The sequence below is a fragment of the Cydia strobilella genome, chromosome Z (genome assembly GCF_947568885.1).
Source record: "Cydia strobilella chromosome Z, ilCydStro3.1, whole genome shotgun sequence".
Lineage (NCBI taxonomy): Eukaryota > Metazoa > Arthropoda > Insecta > Lepidoptera > Tortricidae > Cydia > Cydia strobilella.
The window spans coordinates 10,467,608-10,491,254 of NC_086068.1; the positions used below are offsets into that span (position 1 = coordinate 10,467,608).

Consider the following 23,647-nt stretch of genomic DNA (forward strand, 5'->3'; position numbering starts at 1 on the left):
CAGTGACCCTGGTGGTCACACCTGCTGACACGGCACTTCACTCTTGGTATTGACCTAGGCGTTTAAGTATTGTTACGTTTGGGTTTTACATAATAGTACCGATATGCTTTGTTAGGTATACCTAAATTGAAAGTTAGGTTATGCGTAGTCAGTGTTTGTTGGCCGAACGTTAATTGCAATTGACCATTAACCAGTACAAATTGAACCGTAAACCATAACGGACGGTTACAGTTTACGGTTCAATTTGTACTGGTTAATTGCATTAACGTTTCGGCCAACACTGCGCGTAGTTATTATGAAGGTTTTTTAACCTTCATGCTTTTGCAAATCGATTCAGTTTCTTCTTTCTATGTCGTCTTGTCTTGTGTATGAAAGGTAAGTATTTTAACGTTGAACTTGAATAGTAAATAAACGTTTAGTCTTTTTCACTAACTTTAAGGGGAGTAACTTTAGCCTAAAAAAGAAAAGTGGTAATTCTATAGAAACCGTAATACGTTTTAAATTTCCCTCAAAAAGACTTGATACCTAACGACTACACTGTATTGTTTGAACGCTTGTTGACATATTTGTTTTATTCTTTATAAGGTTAAGTTTGTGCCATTGGGCCAATGTGAGGACTAGATATACCACAAGCTCTCTCGCGCAGGAGAGGAGGACTGTGCCCTGCAGTAGGACGTGTACAGGCTGAATCATATTATTATATAAGTTTATGCATGTGGACAAAGATTACATAGCTTCTGTACTAACTGGTGTTAACTAAGATTCACGGGCAGGATGCAGTAATTTTTTTTTGAACCATCCTAAATTCTGTACAAACTCATGCTTCCTAAACAGGGAACTTGTGGTTGGTTCTCGGAGCTATACTTATCCTTCCCACCGCACACCGTGAAGTATAACATTAGCCCGCTTGTGTCATACACACGAGGCATAGAGATTTGCCTAGGATGCTAGGTTGCACGGTGAAAGTAAGTGTAATTTTGTGGCGATCTTCGCCTAGAAAACGCTTCACGCAACGTTTTTGCCGCTTTGTACTTGTAAATTACACTACATAAAGGCGTTGTGTGTCTCTAATTGGTAGCCGAACAAAGCACCTGACTATGGTGACTAAACATACGGTTACACAAAACTGAGAGAGTTTCCGGAATGTAGAGTTACCTAGAAATGTTCTTTCCTGACACGAGAATTTTTTATAATAAAGTCCTGCAAAGCCATTTCCCGGTTTCCCATTAAGTTGAAATTTGAACTGATCTTGAGTAGGACTGTAGGGGGACACAGGAAGTTTGCCCTCTCGTTCATGTATATCACCATCTAAAGAAAAGTACTACAATGTTTTCGGAATGTAGGTATATTCCTTGTTAAATTAATTGCATTGCTGTCATTGGCGCATTGTTTTTGCGATTAGGACATTCAATCCAATGAAACTCTTTTTATCAAGGCAACGCTGCAGCAATAACACTGCATAATCAATTCTGCTGCAGTCGCAATCTGAATGTTACCTTTATACATATCTACCTATAATACTTTCAAAATTAGGAAAGGCTCGGTTATCTGAAGCGTAATTATTTTCATCAACATACATACGTCGTGTTCGAATAATTGATCCCGCCTGTTCATTAACACCTACTTAATAATTTATGCTATCGCCTCCCATTGTCCCCAACCGAGCTGGGTGGCACACACAGGCGCAACTTGCTATTGTCAAAGAAAGTTGACGCTTATGGTGAATCAGTTACATATTTCACATTGAAATGGAATTTACATGGCTACTATACATGAAATTTTGACAAACTGTAGGTATGGGACGTATAGTTATCAGAACAAAAGTGTCTTTTGTTATTTACTTTTTTTCGAAAAACTAACAACTTTTGGGTTATTTCGACTCATAATCACGAGAGCTATTGATTAAAAGAAAGAAAGTGTGTGTGTTTACATACAGAATTTGGGAGTCAGTTTTGTGACGATTCATACAAAATGTATGCGATAATGTGAATCACAAGCGTCCCGGGTTCAAACCCCGGCTCGTACCAATGAGTTTTTCGGAACTTATGTACGAAATATCATTTGATATTTACCAGTTGCTTTTCGGTGAAGGAAAACATCGTGAGGAAACTGGACTAATCCCAATAAGGCCTAGTTCCCTTTGGGTTGGAAGGTCAGATGGCAGTCGCTTTCGTAAAAACTAGTGCCTCCGTCAATTCTTGGGATTAGCTGTCAAGCGAACCCCAGGCTCCCATGAGCCGTGGCAAAATGCCGGGACAACGCGAGGAAGAAGCGAAAGGGACGTCTTAAATTAGTATGACATTTTCAATAAATCTAAGTTAATTATTTATTTATTTATTATCGAGCGTGGTGAAATTTAGCTGAGCCCTACCCGTGTCTCCTGCCATGCAGTAAGGTCAGCATGAGTTGTGGTCTCATACATCTACGAATAGCTAGCGCGACTTCAAGTATGGACTCGCGCGTGAGAACGCAACTTAAGAGGCCGGTGTCGATTTTGGAGCAAAAATGTAAAATTGATAGATTAGTCGTTGAAATTATACACGTTTTGTTACGTAATATCTAAATAACAAGTATTGATTTCTATTAGCACGTCTTCTCATCTTGCCTTTTAATAATGGGGTCGCGAGGGTGCATCACCGGTAATATATGAAGAGAAGGGGCAGATTTTAAAAATTCATCAAAACATTATGGTGGTAAATTATACAAATTGATGTATAAGAATAGTTTCAGCAAATGTTGTAGATTGTATAAGTATCAAAATTACGTTGAAATTAAGTCGATTTTCAGAGAAATTGTCACTTGTTTTGAAGTAATTTCTGGAGAAAATTGAATTCGTTTAACTTTCATTTCCTCGAACTCTAAGTTATATAATAAAAATGTAATCTGATAAAGGTCAAGTACAGAATATGTGTAATACTAATTTACCATTTTTAGCAGTCCAAACTTTACGAAATTTACAAATAAGAGCGACAAAATCAGTGTTTTACGCGCGTTTACCTAAACATCCACCAGAAAAAAAATCATTACTAATTTAGTGAGTCTGTTTTCTAAAAATTGATCTGATAAAAGGCAAGATAAGAAGAAGTGTTAATAGAAACCAGTATTTGTTATTTAAATTAGGTAACAAAATATGTACAATTTCACCGACTAAATCTATCAATTTTACATTTTTGCAACTAAAATCGACACCGGCCTCTTAAGTATGCTAGACGGTCTGGTTTATAAAATCAATTCAAATTTTCTTTTAAAATATGTACTTAATAATCTATATTAACGTAACATATCAGGTTATTATTTACATATGCCTTCAGCCGAAGCGTAGGTTTTGTTATCTTCAAAATGTATGAGGTACTTAATAACTTTTTATACCTACAAAAACGTTTTGACTAAATCATCCTTTGTGCGATCCTAACTTTTCTCATTTGTGCTTCGCAACTTGGGTAGTTCGGAACTCGTATATATAGGGTTCTAATCTAACTGCCAAGTGTGATCTTTAAACGGACCCACCGCGAATAAAAACCGTAAGTGACATACGAAAACTATTGATTAATAGTATTTGCGCAACTGGTATATAACTAGGTCATAAAATCCTTGGGCCTATTTTAACAAAACTCAACTACGTCTCTTTTTGTTACTCAGGCCCTTAAATTTGTTAAGACCTAGTTATTGTACCGTTGCACACAATATTTTTTCTAAGACAGCAGCAAAAAACTAAAATGACAAATAAAATAAAAGTATACAAGACTAAATCAATTTTATTTATAGATTTTTGTGGTAACAAATTACCTCTTATCCTTTGGCCCAAAAGCTTCGGAAGTAGGTATATAATGAAGTTTCTATGTTCATTGTTGTAATGTAAAGTTTTTGATTTAAGTAAGTAGGTATTAACGAATTTATACACAATGCAGAACCGCATATTCATTTGTAAAACCTTTGCACAAAACTTTATACTTAATTATAAACATATTCAATTGCATAGACAATAAGCAATTAGCCGATTCTTCAATTGCAAAAAAGTAGGACTGCATCATGGGCCTGACACTCTTTGATAGAGAAAGATAGTTTTATTGCGATTCCTATAAGAGAAAAGATAAAATAGTGCCATGCTTTGTCCTTATCACCGACCGGGTGGTATCATAGGTAGGAGGCGATGGCGAAATACCGAAATTTATAAGAGTGAAAGAGAAAAAATCCTATGATGCCCAAATTGTATATGAATATTCTTTCTCTTACCCCCGGTCGCTCGGTGGCGCGTCTATAACTACTTGTATATACTATGTCTATGGACTGCATTCAAGGAAACCTAAATGTCAAAATAAAAATAATTAGTTGGAAATACATATTAATATTCGAGTATATTTTTTTACTTCCAATATTATTTAAGTAAAGGTTACAGTTAATTTTGAAATAATGTCGAGTAATGCAGAAAAATAATAGAAAAAGATCCTATATAATTGATCTAAGGTTTTCTTTTGTTTTCACATAATTTTCATTTTCTTATTTATTGCTATTATATTGCACACAACTGTAAATACCTACTTACTTTATTTTATGAAGGTATATAGAAAATCAATAATAAGTAAACTATTTAGTTATCTACCCTTAACAACTGGCAGTGGCACTCATAATTGGCAGTTGAATTAATTGTATTTTAAGAAGTTTAACTTAAAAAAAGTACGGTAGGTACATGCTCAGATATCTGCGGCGAATGTTTCACAGTGTCTTTTTCAGTGACCAACCCTCATACAGTCTACATTTTGTTAAATTGTCGCCAGATCCGTTTCAAGAAGCTTTCGTTAAGTGTTGCGAGCCGCACCATAGGTATTATAATCAGTACTTTGATTTAAATCAAACATAAGAGGAAAATAGGTCCCCGGTCTTCAAAAAACCGGACAAGTGCGAGTCGGACTCGCCCACCAAGGGTTTAGTATGTTTACATATATCGCTTTCCAGTATCAGTAAAGGCATCAGCTCATTCAATAGGTTCATAGGTATAGTGAGCATGACGACAATAATGACATCAATTTCGATTTTATTATGACATCAAACAATCCATAACAAACATTTGTTTTTTTTTATGAAAGTTTCTCTTTGCTATTGAGCAGTGTAAATAGTCATGATACTGGCAGATGCAGTTTGCTCGTGTAAAATGCTGTTGCGTTTGCGTCACAAGGGCCTCTGACTCGTTACAGACGAGATTTGAACAAACTTTTAACGAGACTAGCGGCTACGAGTAAGTATGTAAGGCATAATTCGCTTCATTAAATAAAGCAACTCTGAACAGTGCTTCGTTTCTACCAGCGTTGTGTATTTTTAACACTACTACTCGTTTAAGTAAATAGAAATACTTATAAAACTTTCAGATTCCTGATCGAGTAGAAAGAAACGTTGGGTATATTTTAAATTGTAGAAATGTACGTAAGCTCTTGAAGTATTTTTTTACGAATACGTTATCTTTATTCAACGTAATAGAGATGTGTACTAGATTGAAAGAAAGAAAGAAAATACATTTATTTAACGCCACAACATATTAAATATGGAAAAGCAGACATACAGACATAAAAAAAAACATTACACGCTAAAATAGGATCTATAGTCTATACACTGAAAACAAAACATAATAATCCGATTAATTTGATTAAAATCGGATTTATTTGATTAAAATCAGATTTTTGAATTTTTTTAATTTTCTTCCTTTTTTTTATCGAAATAAACCCACACAGCATCTTTTTTTCTTCCAGACATCTTTTTGTACTCTTTCACTAGTCAATTACGAATGACCGGGCGAAAAGCGAAATGCGTCTCGTGTTTTAGTTTCGGGGAATCCTGGAACTGTTTCGGTACCATGCGTCTCGTATTATAGTTTCGGGGTTTCCCCGAAACTGTTACGCTATGACTCGCTTGCACATGTGTGCGTGCCGTAGTGGTCCGGGGAATACCCTAAACAATTTTGGGCCGATTTGGTTGTAGTAAAAATTTAATGATTTAAATCAATGATTTTTTTGAAAAAACTCCCTTGATTAAAATCACGATTTAAATCACTGATTTAAATCAAGTGATTTAAATCATATCAACCCTGATACACTCAGCATAATGCCGCGGCAATCCGTGGCGCTGGTTTCCAGTAAAAACTATAAGTTACTGACGACACTTATGCCAACGACACACAAACGATAAAAAAAGTGGGTGATTCCTACTTTACCACCAAGTTGTTACCACTGGTAACAAGCAACCCGATACGCTAGGTTGTTAGCTGAGGGTTAAACATGACGCACCCGAGATATTTTGGTGTCCGAACTAAGAGAAATTGTGAAATGGTAGCTTTCACTCGAGTTAAACATTCCAATCGATTATGAGGAAAGTAAAATACATTACAGTACTATCGACATAATATGTACCTAAATACTGAGATCTTCGAACGGGAGAGATGTTACATGTCATTTTGATAATGACTCTTTTGAGTCTAGGTTTTTTTAAGTATCCCTTTTGAAGTTAGGCAGGAATCTTATAATCTTTAAACAATGCGGTTTCGCGCGTTGTTATGCTAAATTGGTAAGCGTAGGCCGTTCCATACGGAATTATGATTATTATAAGACTTATACAGGTCTAGACCAGTTGGCCTTGAACTTCTCATTTAGATGCCTCTGTCGATAGCCGGACCGCGGAGGTCTCGTTTTCAAAACGTGTAGCCGCTAATCCTCAGATCTAGTTTATGTATAATGTTTATGTTCAGGGTTCAGGGGTCTGAGCACGGTCGCATTTTTATCGCCTGTCACCATGCCTGTCACGTTCTAACAAGTATGGAAGTGTGAAAGTGACGGGCATAGTGACAGGCGACAAAAATGCAACCATGTAGACAATTTTCGTGGAATAAACGTTTGTGTCGTAATTACTTTAGTTAAATAAGTATAAATTGACAGCAATTTATCTTGATTTATGCTTGTTTAAAAAAAAGGATAAATAATTAATGTCATTACCGTAAAAAAAAAAAAGAAATTTAATCGCGTTAGACGCGGTTATGACATTAATTATGTGTATAAAACGCGAGAGTTTAAAGTGTTATAAAGGATAAATAATTAATAAGCTATCATTTATTTAAAATAAATAGACACATTTGACTTTACGTCCGTATTTTCACGAAATGAGAATAATTTTTGTAAAGACAAGCATACTCGCCATGTTTAAAATATGTACTTAATCCGAATCCTCATTTTATTAAAAACCCAGTCAAGTGCGAGGCGGACTCGCGTTCCAAGGGTTCCGTATATTACACAATTTAAACAATGTATTTTGTATGTGAAACGTGAGTGAAATGTCTTTAAAAACCCGTAGGGGTCCTATCAAAAACTTAAGTGTATTCGTTCTGTGCAATAAAAACATTTTTTATCTTTTATCTTATCTTTATCTTTAAGTAATGAAGTCCGACTTGCGCTTGACTGCACATTTCTAATAACTTAATAACTATTTTTTTTGAATAACTTCAGAATTGTTTATTCTAAAATTATAAAAAAATATATATTTGAGATTCTCACAATGAGTTCTTTCATTTGATATATAACACGATATATTCTGAAAAAACTTAATTTTTTAATTTTTTCATTTACCCCCCATAAGCGGCCCCCATGTTTGAAATTCATTTGTTTGCGTTACATGTCCGTTTTTGGGTCACAAATGTACATATGTATACGCAATTTCAACTTAATTGGTCCAGTAATTTCGGAAAAATAGGCTGTGACAGACGGACAGACAGACAGACAGACGCACGAGTGATCCTATAAGGGTTCCGTTTTTTCCTTTTGAGGTACGGGACCCTAAAAACGTAGCCTTTGTACCCCGCATCATAAAAAACTTCGATTGACAGCTCATTTACTTAATATTTGATACATAAAGTGTTAAAATCATAATCCTAACAACCTTATTCGGAAATAATATAAGTTTGTTCTGTTTTTAAATGAACGAGATACACGTAAAATGGCAACATGTAACAGTGGATACAGACGTACCGCAATACTGCTATGGGCTATGCAGTCCATTGAAAATCTATAGATGAACGGGCAAGCCATTCTCCGAATCATCTGTCAGAGAAATGCAAACGCGGCCGCGTCTCAGTTTTCTCTCTGCCAGGGTTTGTGAAGCCCCGTGCATTCTAGATACCGTTGACCCTAATACTTGCCCTAAAAACGACGCCCTATTAGCAACCTTTGCACTTCATACATATTGTAATTTTAGGTCATTGCTTTTTAGGGTTCCGTATCCAAAGAGTAAAAACGGGACCCTATTACTAAGACTCCGCTGTCCGTCTGTCTGTCTGTCACCAGGCTGTATCTCATGAGCCGCGATAGCTAGACAGTTGAAATTTTCACAGATGAGGTAGGTATTTCTGTTGTCGCTATAACAATAAATACTAAAACGTACGGAACCCTTGGTGCGCCAGTCCGACTCGCACTTGGCCGGTTTTTTATTACCTATATGATTATATTGATTATTTAATAAAACACGGGAAATATGTTTTTAACCTTTTCCAAAAAAATAAAGGGAGATCTCAGTTTCTCAACTGTACTCTTGAACTATCTTTAGTTCTCGACTCTGTCTTCTTACAATTAATTATTTGCTCTCCGATACAACATTCCACCTGCGGAAATAGTTTGTCGTCGTGGTCCTATTTCTCGTCTGCAGGGATGAGTACCAGGGATAAAACGTGTTTAATGTGTTAATCCAGGTAATAAGCGATCTGCGTGACAAATTTTCTTTAAATTGTTTAGGCGTTTTGCTTAAAAGTGGGGGATATTGTATATAATAATTTTATATAAATTGTTTATCCCAAAGAAACTAATTTTGATAATCAAATGAACTCATTTCTAATAAACCTCAAATTGGATCGAAACATGTGGAGCTAAATCGAAACATAAATACTAGAGCAGGTAACGAGTGTCGGAGCCTCACGGGAGTTTAAAATTTAAAAGTTTAAAACTGAAGTGTAGTCAATATTTATTTTCCGCGATTAAGTCCCGTGGTTGAAAATAATAATATTTATTTTGTTAATATTTGGTAATTTTTAAGCCATGACGACCCTTTATATATGAAACGTTGTCAATGTCTGGTACATGAGAGTAATTAAATTCAGCGCCCCGCGACGATCGCTAAAAGCTCTCATCTTAAACTACCGTCTTGATACTTAAGTTTCAATTTACTGGGAACCGTCTCTTAGAACATTAATCATGATCGGCTCCTCCCCGGCTTGTTTATCCTAATTTGTTATCAAATTAATCGTGACTTTATACAGGGTGAAATCGGAAACAATTAACAATCTTTTCTAACTCCTTGTATAGGTTATAGGTACAGTCAAGTTCATAAATATGTATACATTTTTCCACCTTAATTCATTGCAATAAGCTGAAAAAATTTATACATATTTATGAACTCGACTGTACCTTTCTTGGAACTTGGCATATATTAAGATTTTTTTAAACCGATTTTCAAGATTTTGTACGAAGTTCTCAATTGGTCGGTATCATTGTTTCTTTTGTTTATGTTCACATAGTTCATCAGGTTAGGATGATGTGATGTGATCCTGGATAATCGAGTGAACACTTCAACTAGTATAGGCACACATAATATAGTGTTTTGTATATTTTTATATTAGGTATCTCGTGCATCTCTCTCAGAAAGCGACATTTGGTCAACTAAAACTGCTGACCATAAAATCAATCAACTAAGACCATAAAGTTATGTCATCTTGTTTTGTGAACTCGACTATTTTTGGGTTTAGTTTTTTTTATAAAGAAGGTCCTACTTGTGGCTTAATTTATTCACAAATCATAATTTGTGAAAGTACGTCATACATACTCGTAGACCATTCGTACAACCTGTGTATGTGCACCTAGTATAGTATGCATAAAATAATTATGTATCTGTCGCAGGCATTTTGTAAGAATCCGCCGTTTACAAACGGCGCCGTCATATTATAAACGCGAAATTAGTAGTATAATAGTAGTAGTGCGAATCGGTTTGTTAAGCGTCAACGTCAAACGTTGTCCATTTCGTTAAGGTGACCATGGCATAAAAAAACTTAAACCTCACAACTTAACTAGACGGAGCCCCGCGAAGCTAGTTAGTAGTAGTCTAGTTAAGTTGTGAAGGAAATGTTTTTTTGAAAAGAAACAGTCCGACGAACTCTAGTTTTGATGGACAAACAATGTTTTTCATAGTTTTGATGTGCAGCGCCACGCGTGGTAAATTAAAGAACTAATTAGACCAAAATGCCGCGGCAAGATGCAAACGGCGCCGTTAATGCCATCAGGTATCTTACATACTGCCGACTTTTTACAAATTGCCTTCGGCCATTTGCAAACCGCTTCGCGTTTATAAAATGACGGCGCCGTTTGTAAACGGCGGATTCTTACAAAATGCCTGCGACATATCCATATCGCCGCTTGTTACTTTCATATCTTGGTATTGTTTTATTTGATCACATCGAAGTCTTCACCCTATCCTGTTCGCGATTCCTGGATTGCACCTAATAGGATTAATCGATTGTCACGACGCTGATCGGTTAGTATTGATTCTGCCTACGAACTTTAAATTACAACAATGGACTACTTAGGACAATAAGTAAGACGATGGTGGTCTAAAAACAAATAGGTGTCGCTGACGAGACCCTCCTAACTACTTACTGTATATCATTGGCATGACTAGCTCATTTATGTGATTGTTCTGTTTTTGTTGCAGAGGCCCCTTAATCAAGAGGCCGAAAGTTCATTTCTCTGGGATCGGACGAGAATGCGCCTCGATGTTTAAGAAAAGTAGCAAAGGTCGGTGCGTGCTAGTGATCAAGGCCCGCGGTTGGAAGCGCATGCCCATGAAGCTGCTCAAGTGGGGCCGCAAGATGCCGTCCACCAAGCAGTACAACCCGGTGCCGAATGACGAGTACGATACCCGCATCCCTCTGCACCCGGACGAGGCCTTCACCTACGGCATCAAGTTCCAAGCCAAGGTATGTAACTTCCACGTGCTCAGATTCAACTATTTTGCTAATATCAACTGTGTTGCGCCAGATTTTATGAATAATTATTTACTGTTTATTATTATATCCATGAGCTGGCCGTGATCAGATATAATATGGCATAAGTCTCATGAACCCCTATAGTTTGGGACTATTTAGTCTAAACAAGTTGCTTTTTATGGTGTTCACTCTATATACTTAAATATTTCATAACCTTAAAAGTTTAACTAAATAAATGCTCCATGATGCTAATAATAATATCGAAAAAACGATTTACCTATTAACCTTTTGCAACCTTATCCACCTTCACCACCCTTATACATACGGTCACATTTACATCTTATTACCTACCAAGATTAGCGCGTAGGTATCATCCTGATGTTTGATCTTGGATTAAGTCTTCACTCCAGTTTGGTGACATCGGGCCTTACTATAATTTAATTAGCAGTGTAGGCGTAGGTATACGGAAATTGCATAGACATAGCTGCCTTGTGGGACACCGCACACCACGCTTAGAGGAATCTCATTAAAAATGCCCTCCCTCCCTCCCTCTCCATTTCCCTGAATATTATTAACATCGGTTTATTTAAGATACCCACAAGAAAAGCTCATTATCTACTGATATCAAGAGGTATTTTTATTACGAATACTAATAGTTCATAGGTACGTGTTAGTATCTTAGTAATGAAGTATTTAGTTTTAAAAATAAATATTGTAGAGGACAATATATTGTTTATTAGAGTTAGACCTAGAAAAGTCTGAAACGATTTTGATAGCATACGCAGTGCAAGTGTTAATACGTCATAATGTCATAGAAGTTTGACGTTTAAAATAACAACTACACTGCGTGTGCTATCAAAATCGTTGCAGACTTGTCTTGGTCTAACTCTGGCAATTTTTTTATAACCTTAACCCTTTTTAGGGTTCCGTACCCAAAGGGTAAAAACGGGACCCTATTACTAAGACTCCACTGTCTGTCTGTCTGTCTATCCGTCTGTCTGTCACCAGGCTGTATCGCATGAACCGTGACAACTAGACAGTTGAAATTTTCAAAGATGATGCATTTCTGTTGCCGCTATAACAACAAATTTTAAAACACCATAATATAAATATTTAAGTGGGGCTCCCATACAACAAACGTGATTTTTTTGCCGTTTTTTGCGTAATGGTACGGGACCCTTCGTGCGCGAGTCCGACTCGCACTTGGCCGTTTTTTCTAATACCAATGAGTAGGGATTTTTTTTTATTGTATTTTAACCTGTCTTATGTACAATAAAGTGTTTACATACATACATACATACATACCAAAGAGTAGGTAAACCGATTGGGCCGTACTTTGAGTTTACGAGTCGAACTAAAACTAAAGTCTTTATAATTTATATTGTGTAACTATGAGGGGTGGTAAACAAAAATTCACGAACGAGTGTGAATTGATTATTAATTAACACGAGCTAGTAATTCCTGTATCGCCCGTGGCATATACAATGTTTGTCATCTCATCACACTTGTGATGAAAAAAGGGAAACAAATAAAACTTCTGCTGAATTTCGTACGTACATTACATTACAGGCCTAGGTCTAAAATTTGAATTTACGGACCGCATCGCCTAGCAAGTGCGATAAAATTAGATTGAGGTAGTGCCGCTTATAATGACCACTTTTTCTTTCGTACCTATACGAATAGACGTCAATTACATTTATAATTTATATAATAGCGTATTGCACTTAAAACACTGTCAAAAAATATTATAATGAATTTGATTTGTATATACCAGAGTTATTACAATTAATTTGCCATTTTTTTATTGTACAGTCAACACTAAAATAAGCGTATCAGAGTATGCGTCAAAATTGTCTACCGTTAAGACCATTGTGAGTTCACTGTGAGAACGACTCAACGAATTATTCACTTTTACATTTTCTAAGCTTATCGCCAGGTCTTCAGCTCACAGAGCCACTAGTTTATTTAGTCCCTTTCCTCTATACGAGTAAAGTGGGAAAACGCTAGAATCGGCTACGCGTGTAGCGCTGAGAAAACGTTGGCAGTAAATGCACTTGACGGGTCGTGGACTAATATTATTAGTGTAATACCGTTTGAGAAATGGGCCCCTGTACTGTAATCCATGAATTCAGTACGATTTCATAAAAGCCCTCATCAGGCTGACGTACATTAACTCCCAATGGTTCGGAATGAACTGTCGATTCGGCTTAATTGTTACTACACGAGCGATTTAAAGCGCTATTCAAACATAAATTGGCGAGTAATGTGAATACTAAATGTAGATCCCGGAATCCTGTACTGGTTTTATGAAGGCATGACAGCTTTGGGTTTTATTTTACTAAAGTTTATGCGATAGACAGCCATTTTGTAACACAGAACAGACGAGCATTTCTAAATAAAAATAAAAAAGAAATTTAAACTATTGCACAATAAAAATAACTACAAATGGCGGACTTAAAGGCATTCTCTACCAAACTTAATATCTAAGTAATATTCAAACTTCTTAAGTTTTTATTCTATTTTGTTCATTTTTTTATTATACACATTTATTTTAGTAAGTAAAGTTTTAATCGGGTGAACATTTTATATACTTAAGTAGTCAATTATCTACTACTACTAGATATTGTTGTTAGTAATAAGATAATACGAATTAACCACATTAGTGATACTAATTGTGTACAATTAATTAATTGCTCAGCTATGCGACGCTAAAATTAAGTAACACAGTGATTGTTATCCTTTTAGCAGTCTTATGTATATGTATATGTGAGGTTGGATACATATGAGTCGTTTGTTCTGTTGTGGCCTCAATGATTCAGATAATTTTGATAAATGGATTTTTTTACCGTCTTAAAAAAGTATATAATCCGAAATTGCAGTCAGGTTATTTTTTTTAATATTTCACTTTAGTTTAAACAGTTTTACGTAATGTTTGTTGCCCCATTTTTCACATATAATCGTACAAGTAAACTGAAACAAAAAATAAACTAGCCTCTCCTAGATTAAACAATATATAAAGTAATCCGAGTATAACTTGTTACAAGAAGAACAATTCAGAATTCAATTAGTAATATTTCCACTCTGCCGATCGCGCAATTTCGACGACGATAAATATTAATTCAGTGGAATGCCTTCATAGCGTTTATCTAACAAAGATGGCGAGAAAAGGACACTTAATCTGAATAAAATTTTAACAATCGCTGCTTAATTTGTTTAATGATAATAATCATAAAATACATTATCTCGAATGGATACTTATCATAATGCCTCTTATAACTGAAAATTTAAAATTCCATTTCTTTTCAAGGTGTAATAAAAAATGAGGTCCGTAAAAGGTAAGTACATCCAATTCACGTGACAGAATAATAGGCCCTTAAAATTATTTTAGAAAAGTACGCTCGCTACAGGTATGTGTAATTGTATTGGTGCCAATATTTTGGCAGCCATATTTAATGGTATCGGACCCGTTTTTAGTAGAACCCGAAAAGCTAATCCAACCTATACTGTGTTATAAGAAGTGATAAAAACCAGCCAAGTGCGAGTCGGACTGGCGGACGAAGGGTTCCGTACCATTACGCAGAAAACGGCAAAAAATCACGTTTGTTGTATGGGAGCCCCACTTAAATATTTATTTTATTCTGTTTTTAGTATTTGTTGTTATAGCGGCAGTATCTGTGAAAATTTCAACTGTCTAGCTATCACGGCTTATGAGATACAAGCCTGGTGACAGAAAGAAGGACGGACGGATGGACAGCGGAGTCTTAGTAATAGGGTCCCGTTTTTACCCTTTGGGTACGGAACCCTAAAAACGAAAAAGATTATCTTCCTCTTTCAAGTTGCGTATTTTGTAACATCATACTTTGAATCCATAAAAAGTATAGTTGGTCAAGCAAATCTTGTCAGTAGAAAAAGGCGGCAAATTTAAAAAATGTAGGCGCGAAGGGATAATGTCCCATAGAAAATTTGAATTTCGCGCCTTTTTCTACTGACAAGATTTGCTTGACTAACTATATATAAATTTTTGCATTTTATTGCTGTTGTAAACAAAGATGCAAACTTCTTTAGTCATCATGTCATCAACCATCAACCCTTTTCTGGACACGCATACAAGCACGTGTTTATTCAAATTTCCCGAAGGACAATAGTTATTTTCACCTCAGCAACTCGAACAAGCCTACTTTCGTCACTCCCTGGAGTGAGGAAAGTCGCACTTTCCTCAGTCCAGGGAGTGAAACAAAGTAGCTTTTTAATTTAGTGAAGGCCATGAACTGCCACTTCATACTTTTATTACATTTTTGGTTCTCAGTATTATTCTGTGTTATTAGAAATACATTTTAACCTTTAATATGTTATGTGTGCAACACGAGAGCAAAGTTATTTTACATCTCGTGTTTTTGAGTCCCTTGCTACGCTCAACATTCTCTTATTGAATCACGAGCGAAGCGAGTAAAATAACTTTGCTCTCGTGTTGCACACATAATTTTTCACCTCAGTAGTGAGAATATATTAAAGTTTAAAATGTATTTCGAATTACACAGAATAAACAGAAAAAAAAATATGTATGTAATATAATATGTAATATAATACCATACCATACCATACCAAAACATACCAAACCAAACCAAACCATACCATACCATACCATACCATGCCATGCCATGCCATGCCATGCCATGCCATGCCATGCCATGCCATACCATACCATGCCATGCCATGCCATGCCATGCCATGCCATGCCATGCCATACCATGCCATACCATACCATACCATACCATACCATACCATACCATACCATACCATACAATATCATACCATACCATACCATACCATATCATACCATACAATACCATACCATTCCAAACCATACCATACCATACCGTACCGTACCGTACCGTACCGTACCGTACCGTACCGTACCGTACCGTACCGTACCATACCATACCATAAAAAAAATGTAATTAAAGTATGAAGTGGCAGTTCATGGCCTTCACTAAATTAAAAACGTACTTTGTTTCACTTCCTGAAGTGAGGAAAGTCGCACTTTCCTCACTCCAGGGAGTGACGAAAGTAGGCTTGTTCGAGCTGCTGAGGTAAAATAGTTATTTGTGCAACAAGAGAGGAAAATTGGTTTTTCTCGCGAGTGATTAAATTATAGAATCTTTCGCTTACTCGGGTCGGGACTCAAAATAACGAGATGTAAAATAACTTTGCCCTCGTGTCACATATACAATTTTTACCTAGTAGTAAGAACATATTAAAGGTTAAAGAAATTTAAAATCAAGTAAAGTTAACCACCTTTATTTACATTCATGAATGAAAGGCATCATCATTATGACGAAAGCTTCTAGAAATATCAATTCACTCTAGGAAGTGACGAAAGTCGCACTTTCGTCACTGTTTTTTCGCAGGAAAGTAGGCTTGTTCGAGCTGCTGAGTTGAAAAAGCATTATCTCCCAACAAACACATTAGCCATAACAACAACTCATTTAGAGTCCTGAGTGACATAGTAGTTTTATAAGACCCATAATAATAGTTTTAGGTGATACTATGGAAATAAACGGTCTTATTAATACACTGGCGCTAGTAGGGTGATATAATAGACATATGATTGCATAATGCAGCTAAAGGCTGTAATAAGGTGGTATTAGCTGCCTCTTTATATATTATGGTTACCACTTTAAGTAGATTTTAACGCTGAAGGTTCTTTTGGGGTGCCCATTATAACTTACTCGCGCTATAGCTCTATAATCGTGTTATGTTTACCTTTTAGTGCTTTATGCCGCCTACAGTGTTACAACAGCTATAAAAATACTCTTAAGCCATTTAAGAGTGGCAACAGTAATTCTTATAGCTCTTAGTAATATAGTGATACAACCGACATAATTTTCCCTGTTAAATCACGTAGTTTTTTAGTGCAGCAATATGGAACCGTAGCTCTTCAGGAGTGTTTGTGCGAACATTATTACAGCTTAAAGTTATTTTTAAGTATTTCAAGTATATGATACCTCTCTCTATAACCTTTAATGGTTTATCGTGCTACATTGTTGTTTAAAGTTGAATACCACAACAAATATAGCCTTAATAGGCCCAAAAGCTCTAAACTACGACATGTGTTAATAATCATTTACGCCATTTTGTTTACAAACAAACACAAAAATGCTTGACATATCTAGTAATAAAGCAGTAATTGTTAAGGTCATTTTGTTCTGATATTACAATATCTAGTATGTTTAGCATAACCATTCACAAAACTAAAGATTATAATTAACTTACTCACAAAAAATAAACTAGGCTAGTATTTTTAGTATACAAAATTTATCAAAACATGTAGGTATATTTACAAGGCGCTTGAAAATTGAGATGTAAAATACCATATATAATGACAGAAAAGTAATAACCGCAATAGAATTACAGTATAATTCTCTAATACGTGTCGTGAAACTTTGCTGTGTACTTACCAGGTAATAATAATTCCAATAAACCATCAAGCTGTCGCCATTATAAACAATCTGTCTGACTACGTCACGCAACACTATGAGCGATTATTGGAAATTGTATTAAATATTTTGACACTTAAAACTACAAACGATTGTTTTCACTACTGCAGCGTTCTTGTAACACTGTAAGTGATACAAGATACCTTATTACAAGGTTATTAGAACTATAAGTAAAAATACTGCTACTTTAACCCTTTATTATCACTTCCGGCAAGAATAATCCCTATTGTAGCACTATTATATCACTAGTTTATCACTATTGCACATAAAATGAACCACTGTAGAGCTTTAAGCACTAACGTCGGTGCCTAATTCCGACTATAAGAGAGTTATAGCGTGCTATATCGCTAAATTTTAGGCCGCACTATCGCTATCAGTGTTTAATCGAAATAATAGTCCGCTTTTATAGAACTAGTTTTATCGCTAAAATGTTACTTGGGCTAACTAAACACTAGCTGAACTTATAGGTTTGATGTTTGATTATAAACATGAACGGTTCTTAGAATGAAATCCTCTCTCGACATTAACACCATATATTTTTTTACATAATTTGATGTATATTAACCACAGCTATATGCCGCTTTGTTGGACTTTATTCATTTTTTAAATTATTATAAGGGACAAGGAAATTCGAAAAATATGTCCGAATTTTTTTTTTTGCTTCTAACTTGTAATTAATAAAAATAGCTACCGTAATTTGTGAACGTTATATGTTTTTTTGTACTTTGTTAGTGAACTTTATATAGTAATTGTTTAAAATGTTATTACATACGAGTATTTTGGTAGGTAAATCACGTTTTTCACATTTATAAGCTTTGTGTTTTATTCAATCGTTTTCAGTGTGCGAACCGTTGCGCAGGTTCCTTTTTTATTTGAAATATTCGTATCCAAATGGAACCACAGTCTAACTGCCGTCGCGTACTTCGTTTTTCAATATCACTCACACTCAACACCACTTTTACATGAAGTAACGCCAGAAGTAAATCACACAAAGAGAATAAGTAAAATCTTTTGGAACCAGTTACTATCAGAAAAAGAAAATTTCGCTTACTAATGTATTTATCCTACTGTCCGTACCCTAATACAATCTCATTGAAACATCCTCCTTTCTACATGAAACAAGGCTTAAAATTTAAGCCTGCATGTTTATGTTTTGTAAGGAGTAATTTAATCATCAACTTTATGTAATTGAATTTAAATAATATGATTATTCGTGTAAGTATGTTACTGAAAATATGTTTAATATTATGTATAGCTATTCTTAATCATTCGTCTGGCAAACTCCTTCACCGAGCTCTCTATTTGCAATTTAATTACTTAACTGACCGAAGCGTAGCGAAGGTCTACGTTTTGAGTCGGGCATTTTCCGGATTTTCTCTACAGGTCATAATTCTCAACCGATTCTCGTGAAATTTTGTGACCAGTATTTTTTTGTCGATCCGGTTTAAAAAAAAAAAAAAAAAATGGCGGAGTCGTGATAGCTTGCGCCTTAACAAATAGTCGTATCGATATCATGAGTCTTTTCTTATGACGGTATTTAGATATTTAGTTTTTGCTTGAGAATAAGTAGCCAAATTTCGTCAGTTTAGCTAAGAGCTAGCAAACATTCGGTTTGAGGTAGGGAGGTCCCTGGCTCGATCCCCAGTAATTGTATGCTGGGGATCCAATCAGGTATTTTTTTTTTAATTAAAAATTTCGTATTGTTGATTGATCAAGCACAGGTTAAGCGTATTCGTAAAATTTTTACAAGCTTTTATTTAACTAACCCTAAAAAAATAATTTTTCAGCTTTAAGCTATGTTCGCGAGGTCTACAGCTCACAGAGCTGATAAAAAGTTAAAATCCGACAACTCTAAAAATGATATATGCCACCAAGGGTTAAATATAGAAATAGGTTTTTTGACAAAATTTAAATGTTATATCACGCTTTATCACGAAACAAGTCTGATTTGCATAATTATGTAAAGATACGAGTACAATTAGGTTTAATTAGTAGCTGCTAACTTCGCTGTCGCCATTTCACCCATTTGACCATTTACACGGTCCTAATTTGGACATTAAGAACCACTTGTACCATTCACTAACCCGGGGTTAACTGGTTAAACTCGGAGTTACTAACCCCGGGTTAGTGGGATGGTACAAGTGGCGCTTACAAAAGTAAGCTCCTATATGTACATACATATATTGATACTGTGGTAAAGTTTCCTAGAGAGGTCTGGTGGCGCTTAATTAATTCACATCCCTCGCCAGAGCCTCGCAAGAACCCAAAAACTTATGCAAAGAAGTAACCAATCGCCCCGACCGACCCAAGAGGCTTCTAAGCTAGGGATTACTGGCTCTGGCTACGGCTCCCTCTTGCCCGCGCCCCACCTAGCTACCTACTAGTAAGACATCGTTTTAAATAGTAATGAAATATTTTTAACTTACATTTGAATTAGATTTAGTCGTAGATAATCCAATATTACCTGACACATCAAGATGACGAAGAATTATCTGCAGAACCTTTACAAGAGAAGTTTATTTATAAAAAGGGACGAAGAGGTCCATTCAACATGGCACATTGACGCGGTCGCGTAGGGACCCCTCCATGGAACTTCGTTTTTACAATAACAAGGACCAGCGTGAATTCGTTCATTCCATTTCTTTTGATTCGCTCTCTGGATCTATGCAATAAGAATTTTATTAAGTGGCGAAAACATGCATTATTTATTATTGTCTTACTTATTGTATATATTTACAATAGTAGTATATACTCTTTAACTAGATATTCGACATTAAGTGGAATGACGACCATAAAGTTCACTTTTGTGTACAGTAAAAATTATTAATAAATAATAATATTAATAAGAAAACCGAAACCGTTTAGTGAGTGAAACCGTACTGATCTAAATATTTTGAAATATGTCTCACGATAGATTCTGAATAATATTAATATCGGATAATCTTACACCAATCGACCTACCTAGTCCTATTAGTAAGCCCGTAAGGCTTGTATCGTGAGTACTAGACGACAATAATTACACATTAAGTGACCTTACCAGGATTCGAACCAGGGACCTTCTGCTTCATAGGCATCATCATCAGGGTCATTATACCGACAAGGCAAGATGGCCGTTACTAAAACATCTAAGGTTTGTAAAAAAGTCTGGTTAAGTGAATAGGGAATATTACTATATTAGTAGGTGGGAGGTGGCGCCAGTACCACAACATGAGGGTCTATCGCGAAACAAGAAAATCGAAATTTCGTTATCTAACATCTCTGTCACGCTTGCATATTCAAGCGATAAAGAGGCAGATAGCGAAATTTCGGATTCGAGTTTCCCGTTAAGTCCTCTGTAAACAAACCGCTTTGATGCATCAATGTCATATTTTATTATCTCTGAAAACTTGTCAAATACCTGTTAAAGGTACAGTATGTATAAGTTACTCTATGGTTTACTAAAAAGGCTTCTGATGCACTCTGGTGGCAGAACATTGCAGTAATATCCCCTATAGTACTTTTGAAAATAATCGCTTCGAAAGTCAAACAATAAATTCTTAAAATAATATTGGCAATACGCGCACTCTGACACTGGCACTCTGAACTACTACGACAGGTAAATTGAACGCGAACCTCTGGCACGCTACATCGAGAGCCGCCAATATTGCCACCAGATTCGCAATCAATCCAAAGTTTAGGGATGTTTGTTTATTCTGACGTCCCGCTTCGAGAGCTCCAACAACTGGGGGCAATATCAATTATCGATGGTGGATCGTTTTTATTTATTTATTTTTATTTTTACGCTTACTTATATTACGACGGGTAGAAAACGGACAAGATATAGAGTGCGAACATCGTCTCCTGAATGGACATCTGCCATCATTGCAAATGTCAGAAGCTTTTTTGGGACGCCGGTTTGTTTATTATCAATTTATTCTGATCAACAATCGAATAAGAATAACAGCTTGTCAAGATTGCCTTTTCCAATGCTTGTTATTTTATGAAATGAGATTGGTCCTTACAAAAATTATTTACAGGGTTATTATTTTCCTCTCACGAATAATTTAAGGTCTTCATTTTTAGAAATATACATTCATATGATTCACATTTTCATTATCACACATTTGCTTCAGTTTTAAATTATGTTAGAAGTAAATAAAACTTGTCCAATTAATATTTATGTAAAACTAGCATTTTAAACGACATTGTAAATTATGTCATTTATTACGCACTATAAATCGAATTAAAAAGGGAAGAATGGCTTAAATATTGCTGCTCTCAGAACGCTCTCCGATCACGTGATTATATAATTATACTGCAACCGCACATTTTTATTCAACTTATTCTAAAATAAACATTAAGAAACTGATTCTGTCAAATCTGGAAATTCTTGGGCTCAATCTACTCAGAATCGACAGTATTCCCCGTCCTACCATTAAAAAAAGATGTCCCAAAATGTCGATTCCATTACGTCACCTTTTAGTGTGAAAATTTGTTTCACTTGTATGCGCGTGACGTAGTGGAATGTACATTTTTCATACAAATTGGGACAAAACATAAATATGTATTAATAAAAACTTGAGCTCCGTTATTTAGAAATTTATAAAAAAACCCGAATATTTTAAAATCTAATTCTTTTATAATACGTTTCGCCTCCTTCTGCGTGGTCGAGGAATTTTGTGCTACTATTTGGTAAAAATTTTCATAATACTGATGAGCCTTTCAAGGATAGTGAATGGTTATTAATCCTAACAAAGGTGGTCCGGTTTTATCGTGCATAATGGAAGCCAATATATTTCCATATACTATTTTACTACAGCCCTATGATTGCAGTACATGCCTTTGTTTGATTTTTGCCGGTATCTTCATTATTAAATGAATAAAGAGCATCCAAACTCTCGTCGAAAACTGCTTACAATTCCTAAAGTTCATGCTAAGAAAAATTTACAAGGATATAAACTGCCTATGCAAAAAATTTGAAACATTTTTGTTCATCGTCATCTTTCTAACGTAGTCTCGGCATTTTGCCACGGCCGAATCTGGAGACCGCTTGAAAGATATATTATTGTCGTTATTAGTAAAAATTTGAATGAGAAAAATGAGGACTACGTATAGGTTTTTGTTATAATCCCTGTCACGGCGGCAGTTGCTCTCTTTCGTGCTCTATCTTACTTGCGATACTTTTGATATTTGGTGATCACTATCCTTATAAGTGACGTATGTATCAGTGAAATCAAGCAATTATGATAATATGCTTAATCGTGCGGTTCTGACTTTCATAAGCCACGGCCTGAATATTGTTTATGAAGAGTGCGCGGGAATATTCAGTAGTATTGTAATTTGTACTGTAGCCGGTTTCCTTTCCGGAGGTGCCGAACATTTTCACGGCCTCTTATTTCGAGGCGCCTTCTCGGCCAACCGTTCAATCACTCTCTAGGGGACGGACTTATTTTCTCTCGGATAATCCTCCCACCTGCTATTTTTTTTATGAAGGATAACATTATCTGCCCCAATACAATTTACCTTATACGCTACTCAAAGGACGTTCATATAACTAGTTTATGAAATGAAATTCATTTTTATTGCCGGTCGTCAATTAATTTCCAAGACGATTCTAACGAGAATAAACCAGGGTTGCATTAAGTAGATTTTTTTCATGGAGTTCGAGAGAGGGTTTCTTATCCATCATTATATAAAAAATACGCAAAAATAAATATTCACGCATAAACCTTTCTTGAGTTTCTAGGTTTTTTAAATCACGCATCACCTTAACTAAAACATACAGCTAAACTTAGTACGGTCGTCACACATAGGCGGTTTCGTACTAATTTAGTATGGGGCATGCATCGTTTTATTTATTTATTAGGTATGTTCATTATTCGCAAAGATAACCATAATTACATACTTGTATTCAGTGTACCTGACATGATTTTACTAAAATATCTGAAATGAGAACATTAAAGTTATTTACAGTACATATGGTGCTACTTTACCGCACTAGTGCGATAATTAGCACATTACGTAACTATGTCGAAAATTTAAAGGGCCAGATGTACTGTAAAACGTTGTACGATACATGTGCGAATATGCAATTTGCAACTCGTGTCGATGTAAAACACACTCTTCGGTCGTGTTTTAATTTATCGCCGTTGCGAATTGCCAATTTTTA

General features: G+C 35.6%; 1 protein-coding gene across 2 annotated transcripts in view; it reads left to right on the top strand.

Moving 5' to 3' along the window:
* The window catches only part of LOC134754232 (carboxyl-terminal PDZ ligand of neuronal nitric oxide synthase protein), a 215,009-nt gene that overhangs the window by 34,859 nt on the left and 156,503 nt on the right, over nt 1-23,647 (top strand). For both annotated transcript variants that reach the window (XM_063690410.1, XM_063690411.1), the window contains exon 2: nt 10,731-10,993. In XM_063690410.1, coding sequence (XP_063546480.1) covers nt 10,790-10,993 — 204 coding nt within the window. In that variant the 5' untranslated portion in view covers nt 10,731-10,789. The remainder of the gene's footprint in view (nt 1-10,730; nt 10,994-23,647) is intronic.